General features: G+C 39.3%; 1 protein-coding gene and 1 long non-coding RNA gene across 3 annotated transcripts in view; one reads left to right on the top strand and one right to left on the bottom strand.

The window, feature by feature from the left end:
- MYO3B (myosin IIIB) overlaps positions 1-6,002 on the top strand; it is a 529,864-nt gene extending 523,862 nt beyond the window's left edge. For both annotated transcript variants that reach the window (XM_023589485.2, XM_071216296.1), the window contains 3 exons: positions 2,325-2,431; positions 2,806-2,852; positions 3,683-6,002. In XM_023589485.2, coding sequence (XP_023445253.2) covers positions 2,325-2,431; positions 2,806-2,852; positions 3,683-3,800 — 272 coding nt within the window. In that variant the 3' untranslated portion in view covers positions 3,801-6,002. The remainder of the gene's footprint in view (positions 1-2,324; positions 2,432-2,805; positions 2,853-3,682) is intronic.
- The window catches only part of LOC101420513 (uncharacterized), a 73,630-nt gene that overhangs the window by 20,809 nt on the left and 33,055 nt on the right, over positions 1-19,766 (bottom strand). The window contains exon 4 of the long non-coding RNA XR_009186566.2: positions 12,682-12,763. This is a non-coding gene — a long non-coding RNA (uncharacterized lncRNA). The remainder of the gene's footprint in view (positions 1-12,681; positions 12,764-19,766) is intronic.

Raw genomic sequence — 19,766 nt, 5'->3', positions numbered from 1 at the left:
TAATAACCAGCAAAATACCTTGTTTATAGGATAAATGTTATGAGGTCTGGATTTAAGTTGTATTTTCTGTGTATTGTTATCAAATTGTTTCAATAGCAGTTATTAAATAATTCATTTCCTAATTATTTATTTGATCACTTCTGATTGGTTATATATCAGTGGCACTAAGATTTATTTAGTGGCAAATTACCTGGAAGTTGCAGCACTTTTTGCAGAACATCATGAAATGTGGAAACATTAAGCTTAAAAATAAAATTTGAAAATAAAATAAAATAAAATTTGATGCAAATACTAAACACCTAGGCACCAGCTTATAATATACTATTGATATATATCATATACTATTGATAACATATGACCAGACACCAACAGCTTTAAAAAAAAATTTGTAGGAGAAATGTTTAAATGGAGAAAATTCTATCCAATAACTTAATTCCTTCCAAGAAGCAGGAAAAGATTAACAGCCCATGGAACAGCAGGTTATCAAGAGCAATGGTTGAGAACCACATCTTATGTTAAGCATTCCTGACGAGACAATATAAATAAAAGCTTCTGATCAACGATAAACACTTTATAAAGTCAGGACCTCTCCAGCTGAACCCACAACCTATTTAAAAGCAGACCTTTGTGTTCCCAAAGATGAAATTACAGCAATATTAGAAAGTCTAAGAGAAAGTGGATGCCAGACCTGCAGTGCAGTCTCATTCCAGCAACCTGACCTCTGGAGACTTCTGTTGATCATCTACACATCAGAAAGGAGATAACACAAAAGGGCCTCAACCTCATGTTCAACCACATTACAGAATGGGAACTTCACAGAGCAAATGGGGTAAATATGTTGCAAGTTTCAGAAAGAACCCATCCTAATTCTGGATTCCCTGTACTCTGAGTACGGTGCCAGCACCAGAGGCTAGGGTCCTGTTTCCTGTACAGCATGCCTGAGGATGTGGTCAGGGGTGTTTACAAAGGCTATCGAAACCCTCTCCACGCAACTTCAGTTTGCTATGCTAATTAATATTTCTTCATTGAGTTTACCTCTACTTACCCCTTTTCCTTAAAAAAAAAAAAAAAAAGTTCCTTGTTAAGAAAGGCAGCATGCTATAGTTTAAAAGCAAATACAAACAAAAACGTCTTCTAGATTAGGAAGTAAGAGATTTAGGGGTAGGTCCCCACTCTGCCACTTGCTCTTGGATGTCACTCACATTTATGGGCCTCAGTTTCCTTCTCTGAAAAAAAAAATATGGGTTTTTAGAATGAAGAGTTTCTAAAGTCCTGTATGGTTCTAACGTCTTGGCAAAACGTAAATTATGTCCACTTCAAGAAAAATCAAGATGCAGAACTTCATACTTATGAAACCGATAATTTGCTATCCATAATGATTCTTGCTGAGTCATTCTCTACTTAGAAAATTCCCCCCAGAACTGCTTCAAAAAGAGGGAATCCCCAGTGAAGTTAACATATGATTCCAATTACAAAACTTTTTAATTGCTAATTAGTTTATGATACACACTTAGGTCTAGGAAAGTGATATCTCTTCTCAAGACTATGACATTCATAAATGTATCAGATGAAGTCAAGATTCATTTCCCTTCCGAGCAGATGGTTTTTGTGGAATCTGCTGTCCTTTTGGCACTGTATCTGTTTCTTAATCTCCAGTACACTCTTGGCCAGGGTTCTGAAATCAGGCCTAAGACAGAGAGGTTGCTCCATGAAATTGTACAGTCATCCTTTCCCCTTCCCCTTTGCACCTCCTCCAGAGATTGCATGGATCAGTGGTATTGTTCAAAGCATTTCAGTAAATACTAGCTCAAGCCACTTTCCCTCCAAAATTTATCCCACCAAAAGTTTCGCTTCTCATCTACACAAGAGTGTGTGCTCCAGATGTCTTTGAACTCCTGCTGTAGGATGAGTTGTAAACGATGCCAGATTGCCTTCACCGTCCTGACTTCCCCGAGGAGGAGGACAGTCTCTACTCCACAAAGGCTGACCACCAACCTGTACTTCACCAGTGTGGACAAATCAATTTGCTTTCTCACTCTCGGCTGATGATTAGGATAAGAAAGGTGAAGACAAAGTTACAGTGGATCTTGTTTACACTTAGCAATTCCGGTGTGTTGTGTTGTTTAGTTTTGGGGGCTTTTGTTGTTGTTGTTGTTGTTGTTAGGATGATTTCTCCTAATATTAGCGGTCCAGTGCAAAGCTTCTATGAAATGTCCATCAAGCCGGGACACAGTTTCTATGTGCATTTTTATGAACATAAATTTTTCAGGTCATTTCCCCAACACCTGGGACAATTTACAATAAAACTTGCTATCTTGTTGCAGGTTCAGAAAATGGTCTTGCACAGAAGCAGCGAACACCTCGCCGCCGATGTCAGCAGCCCAAAATGTTGAGTAGCCCTGAGGACACCATGTACTATAACCAGTTAAATGTGAGTTCAAAGTGGCCGAAAAGCTGTTTCCCTGGCTTTGTTTCCAGTTAATAATTCTGTTATTAATACCTGTTCCAGCCCCTCCAGCCCCACCCCCACTCTCTTATGCTCTCCTCTTGAACATGTGCTTAGGCTCTTTATCTGTTGCTTTCATGTCAGGATGTCTGCCTTCACGGTGAATAATTGATGTGGTTTATCAAAGACGAGCAAGATGCATGCTTCATCAGGCTCACTTGAGCCCTTTGATCAAAAAAATTATGCTGTGACTTCTGATATTATCAGCATCTGCTTGCATTCAACACAAAATCACTTTGAATTAAAAATTAACGACTTACTGCTTTGCTTTGACTGTGTGTTCTTGGCCTTCTCCACAGGGAACTCTAGAATATCAAGGGAGCAAGAGGAAGCCAAGAAAACTTGGGTAAATATCTGTCTTCTTAGTTCTAAGCAACTGTAAACAGAAGGGGTCCTTTGTGATATTACAGAAAATGCAAAACTTTCCTGAGAGGCTCCTAAAAAGATGCAATCAGGATGTCACACTATTATTGACACTGGAAACTACTTTTCACAGTAGCAAGTATACACCACTTGAATCTAATCTCTTCTGTCCGAAATGGCTGAAACTGTTGCCTAAGGCCAAATATTGTTTCTCATAATCATTCCAGGGAATTGTACTTTCCTCATAACTGGAGAGAGGTAGTGGGTTGTATAAAATCCTCCTTCCACAAAGAAGAGCAGCTATGCACTACAAATAGACCACTTTACCCACATTATCTCATCCCTGGAACTTTAACCTACACAAAGAAGGACTTCCCCAAAAGGTTAGAGAAAGGATGCTAAGAGTGTATGGCTCATTTTGTTGTTAGCATCTTGATTTAGAATAGTAATGAAGTATAGGATTGGTACTAGTTTGAGAACTGCAGGAGATCAGTTGGGGAACTTTCTTATGTAGAGGGAAACAGACAGAAACAGACTATTTGTTTCACATAAATCAAGCTGCCCTATGATCATAAGTTCCGTACACCACTAAATTGGGCCCATTATCAGTGTGTGACCCAGAGGTAAAAGGCACTGGGGTCAGATCCCTTCCTCTGTGCTGGGAGACCCAGAGCTCCCTAATGCTGTTCTTACTCACCAGTGCTGGGCCCCAACCTGGTCCCAGACCCTCAAACAGCTTCGGCTTGCCACTGTGACCACCATGACATTTGTTTTCTTTTTCTGTGGAAAACCCTCTTCTTTTCTTCATTACAGCCAAATCAAAGTGCTTGATGGAGAAGACGAATATTACAAAGCTTTGTCACCTGTGGACTCGGTCCCTGAAGAAGACAACTCAGCCCACCCTTTTTTTCTGTCCTCATCCTCAAAATGAGAATCTTATGCTCAGTGCTGAACTGTACTTCCTGCCCCCAGATCTGCCCAGGATAAGAACAATCATGATAATTGACTGAGAAAGTATTGAAATGGGATTAGCTGTATCATCACCATCAGCTTCTTCAGACACACATTCTGTGCCCAAGCCTTACTGAACAATTTGCAGTTTCCTAAACATTTTATCACACCTGTCCTCTCCTCCCCACATCTGCTGTGCAGCCTGAGCTGGGCAGTCCCTCTTTTTCTCATCCCATGGGTCCCCGTGAGACACTGAGCACACCTCTGCTATAATAAGAACCTCACTCATGCTCCCAACATCGACGAGGGCAATGGGCAATCTCACCATAGGCCAGTCATGAACCTTGATAATAATTATTTTCCTACCAAGTCACCTTTCAATCCATGCAGGAGCTACCCTAGTAGGTATTCAGGAGACCCTTTTCCTCTTCTCTCCTCTCTGGCCCCACCTTGCTTGTCTTTTCTACCTCTCCCACCTTCCCCGCAAGGTCAGGACTCCACTTCCCATCCTGTAAGAGTGCCCCCACAGTCTCCACAGAATCTTTCAGATTCTTTCTACAAGGCAAGAAAATCATCTCTTGCTAATTATTATGCTGATAAAGCCTTTGCCTCCTTATCTACCTTGCCAAGACATTCCCATTGCCTTAATAGTAAAAAGGAATGAGTGGGGGGGAAAATTGGACCTATCAAAGAGTCCATATTAAGTTGTTTTATAACTGTGGTTGAAGGAATCATGTCCCCACAAAGACATGATCACATCCTAAACACTGGCACATGTGGGTATGGAGTCATTTGTAAACAGGATTTTTAAAGATTCTGTTTATATGAGACAAAATTGAATCAGGGTGGGCCTTAATCCAATATGACTTAATCCAATAAGGAATCCGATATTCCTTATAAGAAGAGGAAATCCACACAGAGACACAGACAACTGGACATGGAAGCAGAAGCATAAGAGAAGACAGAAGGAGACAGATTACCTTGTGATGAAGGATTGCTGGCAAGCAACCATCAGGATGCTACAGACTTTCAGGAAAGCATGGTCTACCAATTCCATGATATTGGACTCCTTACCTCCAAAACCATGAGATAATAAATTCATGTTGTTTAAGCCAACCAGCCTGTGGTATTTGTCATAGCAGCCCTGGCACACAGTAACTTTCCATTCACTGTCTGCTGTCTCTACTAGGCTATGAGAGTTGGAGGAGAATGGTCTTTATCTTGTCTGTCTCTATGTACAGGGAGCCTAGCACAGTACCTGACACATAGTGGATAACCAGCAAATGTGGAATGAATAGAGAGACTTCATTTGTTTAGACAAAAATACATATGACAAGCAAGTTACTTTCAATTATATCCTATATATGATTAACCTTTTTTCTTTTAAGGCCTGACTTTCTACTCAAGGTTGGACTAGTCTTATTGTAATAATATTATACCATATATTATAATACTCCATATGATGCAATACAACAAACATTTTTGGAGTAACTACTTTATGCAAAACAATATATGAGATTACTGTGTAATATAAAATAAATAAATAAAATTAAGTTTTTAAAAAAACTTACAAGATCCTTTCTCTAGAACAGATGTCCTCAACATTTTTTCTTACTTTAAAATACTTGGCAGATAATATGCATGGGAGTACCCATTTTGAGAAAAATAAACTTGAGGAAATATTTTTAAAAGATTGTTATCAGAGTTTTGAAGGGGGAAGGTATTTAAGCTTTTTACAAGCATAAATAATAAAAAGAGGCATTAAAAGATCTTAGAAATTGTAATTCTACAGGAAAAAGCAATTATTCAATAAACTTTACTTTATAAAAATTAGTCTTGATATTTTTCCAGCTCTCTGCCCCAAAGGTAATATTTACAAGGTACACAAGTAGAGCAATTGAAGTACAAATGAATTTTATTTTATTGCTAAAATAATGCTGAGAATATCTAGATTTTTAACATTTTTAGTCTAAAAGAGTTATTGGAAATTTCACTTTTATCATTGATTTGTTTGTTTTTGCTTTGATGCTATTAGCTGTTTTTCAAACTGTTGAGTAGAAATGTTCATAACTTCATTTTTGTCCATGTAAAATGTAAATTTAGACTTACCTTGTCTTTAATCAAAATATATCTATTAAACAAGTTAAAATGGAAATAAAAGTTATTCTCAAATCATAATCCAGAAGCTCTGCAATAATTGTCACAATTATAACTCCCAACAGTACTTTAGAAAGTGTTCACCATCAACTGCAGCACAGATAAGATGGTTTATAGACATTATTCTTGAGCTAGTCATAATGCCACAAACTCAGGAAAGCAATGCTTAATTAAGTCAAGTAGATAAGAATGATGCAACCTGCAATTTCATAAAGGTCTTGTTAAGTTTGTCAAAGTAATATGCAAATGGAAAAAAATAATAAAATAAGCCAGAGGGTTTATAGTAGAAAACAGTCTTCTTCTCCACCCCATACCCTATAACCTCTTCCCAGAAACAATCCTTCTTAGAAATTATTTCTAATTCTTCTATTGGTTTCTACCATATCTCTGAATAATGTGTTTCTACCTTCTTGGTTTATCATTAGACAGTATTTACTCTCCCCCTCTACATAAGATGTAGATTTATCTCATTCCATCTTGCTTATTCCCCCCAGTGCTCACAATTTTGTTTTGTTTAATTTTTTTTATTACCTTTTAAACTTTAAATTATATAATTAAAATTTTTATTTCTTGTGCCATCAACCTTAGATAAGATCTCTATATATTCAGTATGATGTCCAGTCTTTGAAATTGGTTGTGTCTCTGTGGTCTAGAATAGTATAAATTTTAGTAAATATTTATATACATACTTTAAAATTATGTATATTCTGCAGTATTCTACATACGTCCAGCAGATAAAATTTGTTAACTGTAATGTCCATGCTTACTAATTTTTTACTGCTTTTTCTATTAGTTAAGAGAAGCATGTTAAAATTTCTTACTCTGATTGTGAATTTGCCCTTTTCAGTTTTGTCCATTTTTTCTTTATATGTTTTAAGGCCATGCTATTAGGTCCATACAAACAAATTTATCATTCTTTTGTTGGTTAGCCAAGATAATAAAATTAGCATCCCTGACTTATCATTATCTAGTATTACTTGGTACTTTGACCCTCTTCATAGACAACTTAAAGGCCTTAAACACCATCTATATGTTATATTATGTTTTTATGTTTCTCTCCTTAATTACATTGCCACTACTGTGGTATAACTTCATTTATATTTACAATCTACAAGACATTATGATTATTATTTTTTCCATTGTTCTTCTTTCTTTTCCACATCTCTGACCTTCTATTCTGGGGTCCATTTCCTCTGCTAAAAGAACACTTCAGTGTTTCCTTTACTGTCAGTTTGCTGAATAGATTTAATTTAACTGAAAATGTCTTTATTTCACCTTCATTCTTGAAGGATATTTTGCTGGGTGTAGAAAACTACAATTGGTAGTTATTTTCTTTTAACACTTTAAAGATAGCATTTCTTTACTGTTTCTGTTGAACAGTCAGTGCTAAGTCAAACTGTTGCTCCTTTGAAGGTAATGTATTTTCCCTGGCTGCTTTTAAGGTTTTTCTCTTTTTTTGGTTTTCAGCAGTTTTAGTATAAGTGAGTCTCACTCATCCCTTGGTTATTCTTTATTGCAAGCTGGAAATTATATTTGCAAAATTGCTTGTAAAGAAAACTCAAGGCTCAATTTAATATTCTTTTCCTCCATAAAACAGTAATATTTGCTGGGGCCATGACTGAATCAGAATCACACTAACTCCATTTTTGAGGCTGGGATGGTGTGAATAGAACTGCGATCTCTATAAGAGCGGTTTACATCTGAGTCACCCTAAATCCTGGAGGGAAGCTATTTGTAGATCCAACTCAAAGTATGTGTGTCTTTGGGGTGGTGGTTAAGACCCCAGCTTGTCCCTTTCGACCCACACTGCTCAGTCCCACAGTTTCTTGGTGCCTCTTCTGGACTTGGCTAATGCTTCCCAGGAGAAAGGATATCCTCCAAATGCTAACCTATCCTCTCTGCATTACTTTCTTCTAAATCTTGGTTCAGTTTTTCTTTGCTCTCCTGTTAGTGCTCCAATGCCTTCAGCAGGTGTATTTTATATTTTGTCCTGATATACTATTTGGCCTCAAGGGGAGGGTAATTTGAATTACCTAGACCTTTATTACTGGAAGCAGGGGTCTTCTCCCATCCATTTTCCATTTTCAAGACATATATCAAAATCTCTTCCCTTAATGATTCTTCTTTTCGCTATTTTGAGCTTATTCTCTTTAGTTTTTCTTGAGTGCCATTCTAATAATGTCTCAAGAAATAGGGCAGACAGGTGTGTTCATGCTATATCTGCCATATTGTACCAGTTTCTGCTTAAAATTATTTTAAGCACTTTTTAAAAATTTATTGAAATATATCACTTATACATAAGCATACACAAAAAGTAAGTATAAAGTAATAGTTGTGAACTTATAAAACAAACATACATAACACCATACAGAGCTCTCATACCTCACCCTACCACCAATACCTTGCATTGTTGTGAAACATTTTTAGCTAATGATTAAAGAACTTCCTCAACATATTACTTAACCAAAGTATCTTACATTTGGTGTATTTTCCCCCAACCAAACCTATTATTATTATTATATTATTTATACATGAACATAATAAGTGTATAGTAAAAGTTGTGAACTTGCAAAGCAAACATGCTTAACATCACACAGGGCTCCCGTACTTCAACCCACTACCAACACCTTGCATTGTTGGGAGACATTTGTTACAAATTATGAAAGAATATTGTTAAAATCTTACTATTAACTATAGTCCTTACCTTACATTTGGTGTATTTTCCCCCCAACCTACCCTATTATTATTTTTAAAACATATTTTTATGACAGAAGTTGTAAACTTACAAAACAATCATGCACATGTGCAGAATTCCCATACAACACCCCTCTATCAATACACCACACCATGGTAAAACATTTGTTATAGATTATGAAATAATATCATCAGACTATTACCAAGTCCACAGCATACATTTGGCACACTTTTTCCATACATTCCATTATCTACACAGTACATGTTTGACATAGATACAAGAATATTACATTACTGTCAACTACAGTCCATAGGTCACTCCCATTATATTTTTTCCATGCTTCTCCACATTCACTCCACCCTGCAGTAGTGATGTACACCTGCTGTAGCTCACAAAGGACTCTCTTGCATCTGTACCTTCAATCACAATTCTCATCCATCTCTGGGTTAACTATGTTAGTCATGACCTAGATTATTCTCTAGCTTTCTTTCAGCTGGCATTTATATCCCTACACTACCACTTTCAGCTACATTCCCATTTATAAACCAGCTGTTACTATTATGTGTTATCATCTACTCTATATATTTCTGCACTTTTACAGTAAAGTTAATTAAAACTTTTACATACATTAAACATCAGTAGTCCATCTCATTCCTCCTCTTATCTCCTTTAAGAATCCACTACCTACCGCCAGGTCTTGAAGATATTTTCCTACATTTTCTTCTAGAAGCTTTACAGTTCTTGCTTTTATATTTAAGGTGCTTTTTTTAAAGATTTATTTCTTTTTTATTTCTCTCCCCTGCCCCTACCCCATTGTCTACTCTCTGTGGTCATTTGCTGTGTGTTCTTCTGTGTCCACTTGCATTCTGTCCACGGCACCAGGAATCTGTGTCTTTTTTGTTGTGTCATCTTGCTGCATCAGCTCTCCATGTGTGCAGTGCTACTCCTGGACAGGCTGTGCTTTTTTCACACAAGGCAGCTCTCCCTTCAGGGTGGACTCTTTGCACGTGGGACTCCCCCATGTGGGGGACACCCCTGCATGGCATAGCACTCCTTGCGCGCATCAGCACTGTGCATGGGCCAGCTCACCACATGGGTCAGGAGGACCTGGGTTTGAACCCTGGACCCCCCATGTGGTACGCAGACGCTCTATCAGTTGAGCCAAATCCACTTTCCTTTTCATCCATTTTGAATTACTTTTTGTGAAAGGTGTGAGATAAGGGTCCTCTTTCCTTCTTTTGGCTATGGATATCCAGTTCTCTCAGAACCATTTGTTGAATAGACTGTTCTGCCCAAGCTGGGTAGGTTTGACAAGCTTGGCAAAAATCACTTGACCATAGGTGTGAGGGTTTGTTTCTGAACCATCAATTCAGTTCCATTGGTCTGTGTGTCTGTTTTTATGCCAGTACCATGCTCTCTTTACCACTGTAGCTAGGTAATATGATTTAAAGTCTAGAAATGAGGGTCCTTCAATTTTTATTTTCCTTCTTAAGATGTTTCTGGATATCCAGAACCCCTTACTCTTCCAAATAAATCTGATAATCATGTTTTTCATTTATATAAAAAATGCTGGTAGAATTTTTATCAGGATTGCATTGGATATCAATGCAATCAATTTGAATAGAATTGCCATCTTAATGATATTTAGCTTTCCAATCCATGAGCATGGACTGTTTTTTCAATTATTTGGGTCTTTTTTATTTCTTTTAACAATGAATTGTAGTTTTCTGAATACAAGCACTTTACATCACTGGTTAGGTTTATTCCTAAATATTCAGATTTTGTCTGTCATTTTTTATTCTCACCACTCTTTTGACACTTTTAGTTACTTTTGCTGATATCTTCATTTCTAGACTCTCTCCTGTCTTTTCTTTTCAGACCTAGCACACCCTTTAGTATTTCCTGCAGAGCTGGTCTCTTGGTTACAAACTCTCTCAGTTTCTTTTTATCTGTGACTATTCTAAGTCACTCTCACATTTGAAAGACAATCTTGCCAGGTATAAGATTCTTGGTTGCAAGTTTTTTTATCTTAAATATATCATACAACTGTCTTCTTGACTCCATAGTTCCTGATAAGAAATCAGCACTTAATCTTATTGGATATCCCTGATATGTTATACATTATTTTTCTCTTGCTGCTCTCAGAATTCTCTCTTTAACATTTGACATTCTGATTAGTATGTGTCTCAGAGTTGGTCTATTAGATTTATTTGGATGGGCGTGCATTGTGCTTTTCGGACATGGACATCTATATCCTTCAATAGAATTAGAAAATTTTCCACCATTATTTCTTCAAATATTTCTTCTGCCCCGTTTTCCTTCTCTTCTCCTTCTGGGACACCCATGACACGAACGTTTACATGTCTCTTGCTATTGTTTAGTTCCCTGAGAACTTGTTCAATTTTTTCCTTTCTTTTCTTCATCTGTTCTTTTTGTATATCTGCTTTCAGAGGCCATTTCTTCAAGCTCACCAATCATTTCTTCTGCCTCCTCAAATCTGCTATTATGTGATTCCAGCTTATTTTTAATTTCATTTATTGCAACTTTCATTACTGTAAGAGCTTCTATTTTTCTATGTATGCTTTCAAATTCTTCTTTGTGCTTATCCAATGTCTTTTTAATATCTTTAATCTCTTTAGCCATTTCATTGAATTTATTAAAAAGATTTGTTTGAACATCTATGATTAGTTGTCTCAACCCTTTTATGTCATCTGGAGGTTTATCTTGTTCCTTTAACTGGGCCATATCTTCCTGTCTCTTGGTATGGATTGTAGTTTTTTGTTGGTGTCTCGGCATCTGGCTTACTAGATATATTTATTCTGCATGCAGTTTCTCTAATTTAGGGTTTTCTTGCCCCTTCTCTCTTGCTGGTTGTGTAGTAGGAACCAAGGATGTAGTAGTTGCTACTAGCTGTGGCTGCTCAAGCTGCCCTCATTGCCCTAGGGACCCATGAAGCTTCTCTCAACTTTCTCCTTTGCCATGGGTAGGGACAGGGTTACAGCCATGTGGAATAATCCAGGTTATGCAGGCCTAGACTGCAGTTGCCCAGTGAGACTGATGAAGATTCACACCCCTTCCTCCCCTACCTCGGGAGAGGATAGGGCTGTAGGTGTGGGCAGCAATCTATGCTGTGTGGGTCCAGAATGATTGCAGTTACCCCAGGAAACTTCTGACTATTCAATCTGTCCCAGCCAAATGTACCTGCAGTTACCCAGAGAGGGTGGTGCAGGTCTCGCCACCTTCCTCCCTGCTAGAGGTGTGATTAAAGCCTAGGCTAGGGCTGCAGGCTGATCTAGGTGAAAGAAGCCAGTCTCTAACATCGCTGTGATTTTCAATCAGCCCCGTTTACCCTCATGCCAAGGGTGGAGTCAAAATGGTGGCTACCAGCTTCTTTCCTACTTGAACAGTTTCAAACTTTCGTTGTTCTTAGGGTTATACTTTATCCAGCTGAATTTACTAATCACTAGCTGTAGTTGGTGGCCAACTGGCTCTTCCTCCTGTTCTTGGGAAATGGAACTTGCAACTCCTGTTACAGAATAGCTCCTGAGTCAGCTTGCACTGCCAGAGTAGGATGATCACTGGCCTCCTCGGCATGGCCTGCATCTTCCCTGAGAGGCTGGTGCAGGTCCCCCCAGCTTCCTCCCTGCTGGAGGTGGGGCTGGGGCTTATGCTAGGGCTGCAATCTGATCTGGATGGAAAGAAGCCAGTCCCTACCAGCACTGTGATTTTCAGTCTGCCCCGTTTCCTCTTGTGCCAGTGGTGGAGTTTAAAATGGTGGCTACCAGCCTCTGCCTGACTTGGACAGGTTTAAACACTAGCTGTTCTTTGAATTATACTTTGTCCAGCCTAATTTACTAATCAGTAACTGAAGTTGGTGCCCAATCATATCTTCCTCCCCCATTTTGGGCAAGTGGAGCTTCCACTTATAGCAATGGAATAACTCCTGAGGCGACTTGTGACTCGATGGATGATAAGCACCAGCTTCTGCAGCGTGGAGCGCTCTACTTACATATCTTCTCTGCAGATGGGCAGTCTCTTCCTTCCATTCCTTCAAGGATGCTGCAGGATGCTCTTCTGGTCTCCTGGAGCCCCTAAACAGGTACTTTAGTTAGCTCTGGGTGTTTATTAACTGCCCTGTAGCAAAAGCTGACTCTAGGATCGCCTTACTCTGGCTGCCATCTTGCTGGTTGCTTAAAATTATTTTTAAGTAAACGATTTACAAATATTAGTACTTGAACTATTTTATTTTGTAGGAGCTTTATTAAATTCATATACCATACAATTCACCCGTTAAAGTGTGGAATTTGAGGTACTTGGACTTTATTAATAATAAATTAATTATATCACACCCCACAACCAATTTGTGGGCACGACTGTTTAAAATACCATTGGAGAGCTGATCTAAGGGCTTATAACATAGAAGAGGAGATGTGACACATACACAGATATTTACAATAGAAAATGGTAGAGTAAATAAGATCAGAAAAGGGAGCATAATGTTTCATGAAGGTGTCAATATTTATCTTGCATCTTTAATAATGGATAGAGCAGAGATTGGCAGAGGGAGAACAAACTGGCATTCCTTAAAGTGGGACACCAGGGCTGCTGCTAGCTCTTGGTGTAGATTAGAAAAAGATGCTTCCCCCTCCCCCCTCCACCCCATTCCAAGCACAACCAAAAGTGGCAGCCTGGAAGAGCCCAACCGGACTTAGGTGGCCAGAAATTCAGGTCCTGTTCTGGTTAGTCTGAAGTACAGAACTTAAATCAAAGGTAAAACTAGAGAAGTAGATTATGAAGAACTTTTAATGGTATGCCTAGGAATTTGGAATTTATTTAAAACACAATGAGAAACCACTGAGGGATTTTGTTTAGAGGAATCCATAGCAGAGTTAAGATCTAGAAAGCGCTTATTGGCAGTCGTGTAAAGGGGAGAAGTAAGAAGCAAGCAGAGATTTTGCAAGGCTCAGGTGGTAGTTAAGCAAACAGTTATGAAGATCTAAATTAGAGTAATGGAAGGGGGAATAGGAAGAGTATGAAGCCAGTAGATCCTGCAAAAATATCATTTACATACTGAGCAGCAGGGCTAGGGAAGGAAGGGGGAGAAGAAGGATAAATTGAAGATGGTCCCATGCAGAAGAAAGTGTTAAGATCTACGTCTGCAACTTGGTGATAGTACAGTCAGTTTAGTTTCTTCTGCCTACTTCTCAGAAAATGTGGTGAAAGGAAGGAAAGAGGTAGAATGGTAATTCAAGAGGGTTGCAGAGTTGGCCGGATTTTTAGGATGAAAACAATCAGAGGCTAAAGAGAAAATTATGATTAAGGTACAGACTGAAGATGTGAGGAATTCAATTTTATTCTATGTTAATAACGTATGTAGTGAGGATCAAAAGTAAAAAATCAGTGTAGTAACTGGACTTAAGATACTTGTTAATCATTAAAGTAGTCATTGGAAGGTGGTTGGCTCAGGGCTGTGTCTGTTGGTTTTTCACACTGCTAATGTTGATTTGTGGGACATCATAAAGTATTTATTACCAGTTCCCTTGTGACTATTAATATAACTTGCAACAGAAAAGAACAGTATATTATCTATTCCATTATATATGTATTTCAAAGTTCAGAGACTCTTCCTAAAGTAAACTTTTGGGAATTTACTTTTTTAACTGTATATGGTGCCCCTTTCTTATATAGGGCTCATCAAGTTACATTAGCTTTCATCTGAAGTAAAATTTGGGTGAAGCGGAAATTTTCAAGAGATGGTGAGATATTTCCTCCTAAATACTTTATTTTTATTCATGACCTACTCACACCATCACTTTCTAAGCACACCCAATAGTTTGAATCATTTGATCCATTGAGAACCTCTTAATAAAGTCACTGACTTGTTATTGATCAGATAAATTTGTTGAATAACTAAACCAGTCATCAGTTCAGACTGTGTCTATGTGTAAAAACGGGCTTAACTGTTTCAGGAAAGCATCAAGTTAAGATGCTTTACCACCAACCAAGGTTTTTGGGAAACTCAATTTATGCTAAAAGTAGAGAAGGATTTTGCACACTTATACATGACACACATGTACCAGTAACTCAACCTGTGAATAAAAATGGGGAGTGTAGGAAGTCCTGTACTTATTTATCTAGTTTCATTGTACATCCCACTCATGAGACCCTCTGGTGTTCACTGCTCTTCAAACCAGACCCTTGGTCAATGACAGCAAAGAATGTTAGTGTTTTGAGGAACACAAATTTTTTTTTTTTTAATTTTACTTTATTTATTTATTCTCCCTCCCCCCCTCATTGTTTGAGGTCACTGTCTGCTCTCTGTGTCTGCTCATCTTTCCTTTAGGAGGCACCAGGGACCAAACCTGGGGCCTTCCATGTGGGAGAGCAATGCTCAATCTCTTGAGCCGCCTCAGCTCCCTGGTTTGCTGTGTCTCTCATTGTCTTTCCTCTTTGTGTCTCTTTGTTGCATCATCCTGTTGCATCAGCTCACCGTGCCTGCCTGTAACACCAGCTTGCCTTCTCCGAGAGGCACCAAAAATCAAACCCAGGACCTCTCATGTGGTAGGGGGAAGCCCAATCTCTTGAGCCACATCCATTTCCCAAAAATGTTTTCTTCATTCACAGAATCTTGTGGTTTTATTGGGCCACATATAATTCAAAAAAAAAAAAAAAAAGGAAGAGAATAAAAATAAAACAACAGCAAAATAGCAAAAAAAACCCAAAAGCCTTCTTGACAGTTGCCCTACTATGTCAAAAACAAAAAAATTATATTTCTGCCAATTAACATTCCTTTGACAACATTGGTTGGTTGATTGCCACTTGCCAGGTCAGTAGAGAGGAATGAGCATGACTAATAATCACTGTTCTGTGCACGTAAAGGTTATATTTTATAACAGTAAGGAGACTTAGAAAATACCTCGATCAATCCATTCTTCTTACAGATGACAAAATGGATTTCCAGTGACTTACCCAAGGTCAAACAGAGAGTCAGTAACAGAATCAAGACAAGAATCCAGGTCATTTTATTTTAAATTCAGGGCTCTGTACCAAACTGCAGGACTTCCCAGTGATGTCATACTCTCCAGGACCAACGTGTCTACTTAGAAAGAGGTTCTTCCTGCTAAAAAGATTTCCCTAATTCTCCTACTGTGTAAGGTATTGAGCCTTGCAAGGATTCTATAGATATTTTAAAGATATTATCTGAAAATGTTAAAGGCCACTACTGAAATATAAATATTTAATAAGAACATACAATTTCACCAGCAGGATCCCATGGAATCTTCATAGCAGCCATGTTAACTAGGTTAAAATTATAAATGGGAAGCTCAGAAAGGTTATGTGACCCAACCATAGCCAGAGAGCTAGTAGGGAAGAGCAAGATGGAAATTCAGGTATGTCAAATTCCTAAACAGTACTCTCTCCAGGAGCCAAGCAGCCTGAAACTCAGTGTCCTTTACGGAACCCTCATAGTTAAATGACAATCAGGGGAAGTGGAGGTGGCTTCACTGACAGAGCATCTGCCTACCATATAGGAGGTCTAGGGTTCAAACCCAGGGCCTCTTGGCCCGTGTGGTGAACTGGCCCACATACAGTGCTGCCACCTGCAAGGAGTGCCATGCCACACAGGGGTGTCCCACAAGCAAGATGTGCACCCCGCAAGGAGAGCCTCCCTGCACAAAAAGCGTAGCGCACCCAGGAGTGGCACTGCACATATGGAGAGCTGACGCAGCAAGATGACGCAACAAAAAAGAGACACAGATTCCCAGTGCCACTGAGAATGCAAGCGGACACAGAAGAACACACAGCAAATGGACACAAGAAAGCAGACAACAGGGGGGAAAGGGAGAGAAATAAATTTTAAAAATAAATCTTTAAGAAAAAAAAGACAATTGGCCAGATGCCAGAGTAATCAAAATATAGTTCAAGATAAAATATACTAATGCTTTCATCTAATTTTTACCCAGGAGGAATAACTGACATGTATTAAGAACTTATTACATGCCAGGCCCTGTGCTTTACTCCATTGCTTCATTTAATTTCACCGGTATCCCTCTTATAGGAAACTGAGGGGCAGAACAGTTAAGTGACTTGCCCAAGACCCCACAATTTAGTGGCATGCTCTGTCACCACTACTCTACAGTGCCATGTGGACACCTCCTGCCACTGGACCTGCAGTGACGGCCTGATGGTGACTCTATCTAGGAAGATGGGGTCTCTAGAAAGATTACCAAAGGCTCAGGTGGAGGCAGACTGTGAAGAAACCTGAAGCGTTCAGTCAACTAATCATTTATCAAATAAGAAGTTATTAGTGGTTTTGAGGCAGTGTAGAGTAGCCTCAAGAGGGATATGCAGAGAAGTCCCTGATTTCTTGGTGGTAATTAACAAGGCAAGGGGGAAAATGGTGGTGATCTTTCCATTTGGGGACCAGTCTGAGCCACCTTTTTTTTTTTTTTTTTTTTTTTTAATTTTTTTTTTTTTATTGACTTTGTAATAATATTACATTAAAAATATATATGTGAGGTCCCATTCAACCCCACCCCCCCACCCCCCCTCTCCCCCCCCCCAACAACACTCGTTCCCATCATCATGACACATCCATTGGATTTGGTAAGTACATCTTTGGGCACCTCTGCACCTCATATACATTGGTTCACATCATGGCCCATACTCTCCTCTATTCCATCAAGTGGGCCCTGTGAGGATTTACAATGTCCGGTGATTACCTCTGAAGCACCATCCAGGGCAGCTCCATGTCCCAAAGACGCCTCCACCTCTCATCTCTTCCTGCCTTTCCCCATACCCTTTGTCCATTATGTCCACTTTTCCCAATCCAATGCCACCTCTTCTATGTGGACATTGGATTGGTTGTGTCCATTGCACCTCTATGTCAAGAGGAGGGTCAGATTCCACCTGGATGCTGGATGCAATCCTCCCATTTTCAGTTGTAATCACTCTAGGCTCCATGGTGTGGTGGTTGTCCTTCTTCAACTCCATCTTAGCTGAGTGTGGTAAGTCCAATAAATCAGATTGTAGGTCTGAGCCACCTTTTTTTTTTTTTTTTTTTATTGACTTTGTAATAATATTACATTAAAAATATATATGTGAGGTCCCATTCAACCCCACCCCCCCACCCCCCTCTCCCCCCCCCCAACAACACTCGTTCCCATCATCATGACATATCCATTGGATTTGGTAAGTACATCTTTGGGCACCTCTGCACCTCATATACATTGGTTCACATCATGGCCCATACTCTCCTCTATTCCATCATGTAGGCCCTGTGAGGATTTACAATGTCCGGTGATTACCTCTGAAGCACCATCCAGGGCAGCTCCATGTCCCGAAGACGCCTCCACCTCTCATCTCTTCCTGCCTTTCCCCATACCCTTTGTCCATTATGTCCACTTTTCCCAATCCAATGCCACCTCTTCTATGTGGACACTGGATTGGTTTTGTCCATTGCACCTTTATGTCAAGAGGAGGCTGAGCCACCTTTTATCCCCAAAAAGAATGCGTAAAATTATTGTCACAATCTACACTAAGAATGCCTACAGACAAAGGGGAGCTGAAAGACAAAGGAAAGCAGGGGAAAACTGAAGATAAAACATCTCTGGCTATCGGTTCTGGCTGTCAATTATCCAACTGTTTGGCGAATATAACTCCAAATCCACAGTAAATCTATCTTCAAAAATATTTTATTAGAAATACATTGCAATTTTTGTGTCACTTAGTTTTAGGTTAACAATCACTCCTGCTTTTATTCACAGAACATTCAGACTGCAAGATCAAGAATATAGCTCATCTGCCCTAGCTATCTAACATTTAATATCCAAGCCGTAAAAGATATAATACCAACTTTCTTAACTATCAATATGCTAGAAATGGTTCTTCATCTTGGCCCTGCAGGGAAATGGCTTTTCTCTAGGCTAGAGGTCAACAAACTACTGCTGTGGGCCAAATCTAGCCTATGGCCTCTTTTAATAAACAGCATTTTATTGAAACACAACCATGTCTATCAATTGCATATTGCCTGTGGCCATTTTTGCACGACAACAGCAGCCTTACTTAATTGTAACAAAGCCAAAGTATTTACTATCTGGCCCTTTACAGAAAAAGTTTGCCAATTGCTACTCTAGACTATTAATCAGAGAAACAGAAAAATCTTTTTTCTAACCATTTTCCAATCATTGGAGGGGTAGGGAGGGTGGGCAGGGGTTAGACCTGGTAGAAAGTACTTGGACCAGAAGCCTAGTAATATCTAGTAATATAGTTCTGTTACTTTTTTTTTTTTTTAGGTTCCCTTGTAATATATAAAAACGGGACTGTGGAACATGGGTGGATGAAGTAATCCTAGCTAATGAGCCATGTATGGGTCAATAACTGAGGGAAGGAAGAAGACAGTAGGCAATGCTTAGCAGCTCACTAGGTACCCTTTGAAAAGAGGGGCAAAAACATGGATAAAGGGACCTGAGTAGAAAGGAGCCGGAAAAGAATTCTTTTAAAGCCATAGAGCTAAGAACTAAACAGTGACAACAGCCCCAGCAAGGACAAACTGTAGCTGAAGTCTCATGGAGAAGAGGTCGATGCCTTAGCTCATTGCTAAGAAAATGTCCCTAAAAACATAAAAGCAAAGAGGGCAAAATATTTCCATTTCTGTTTTTTTTTTCCTTCAAGATTTATTTATTTATTTATTTCTCTCTCCTTCCCCCCCACCCCTGCTGTCTGTTCTCTGTGTCTATTTGCAGCGTATTTGTCCGTTTCTGTTGCTGTCAGCAGCACGGGAATCTGTGTTTCTTTTTGTTGTGTCATCTGTTTTGTCAGCTCTCCGTGTGTGCGGCACCATTCCTGGGCCAGCTGAACTTGCCTTCATGCTTGGTGGTTCTCCTTACAGGTGCACTCCTTGCGCGTGGGGCTCCCCTATGCGGGGGACACCCCTGCATGGCACGGCACTCCTTGCGCGCATCAGCACTGCGCATGGCCAGCTCCACACAGGTCAAGGAAGCCCGGGGTTTGAACCGTGGACCTCCCATGTGGTAGACGGACACCCTAACCACTGGACCAAGTCCACCGTCTCCATTTCTGTTGTAGACATTT

Source organism: Dasypus novemcinctus, chromosome 7 (genome assembly GCF_030445035.2).
Source record: "Dasypus novemcinctus isolate mDasNov1 chromosome 7, mDasNov1.1.hap2, whole genome shotgun sequence".
Lineage (NCBI taxonomy): Eukaryota > Metazoa > Chordata > Mammalia > Cingulata > Dasypodidae > Dasypus > Dasypus novemcinctus.
This window is presented reverse-complemented; position numbering and strand designations above follow the sequence as displayed.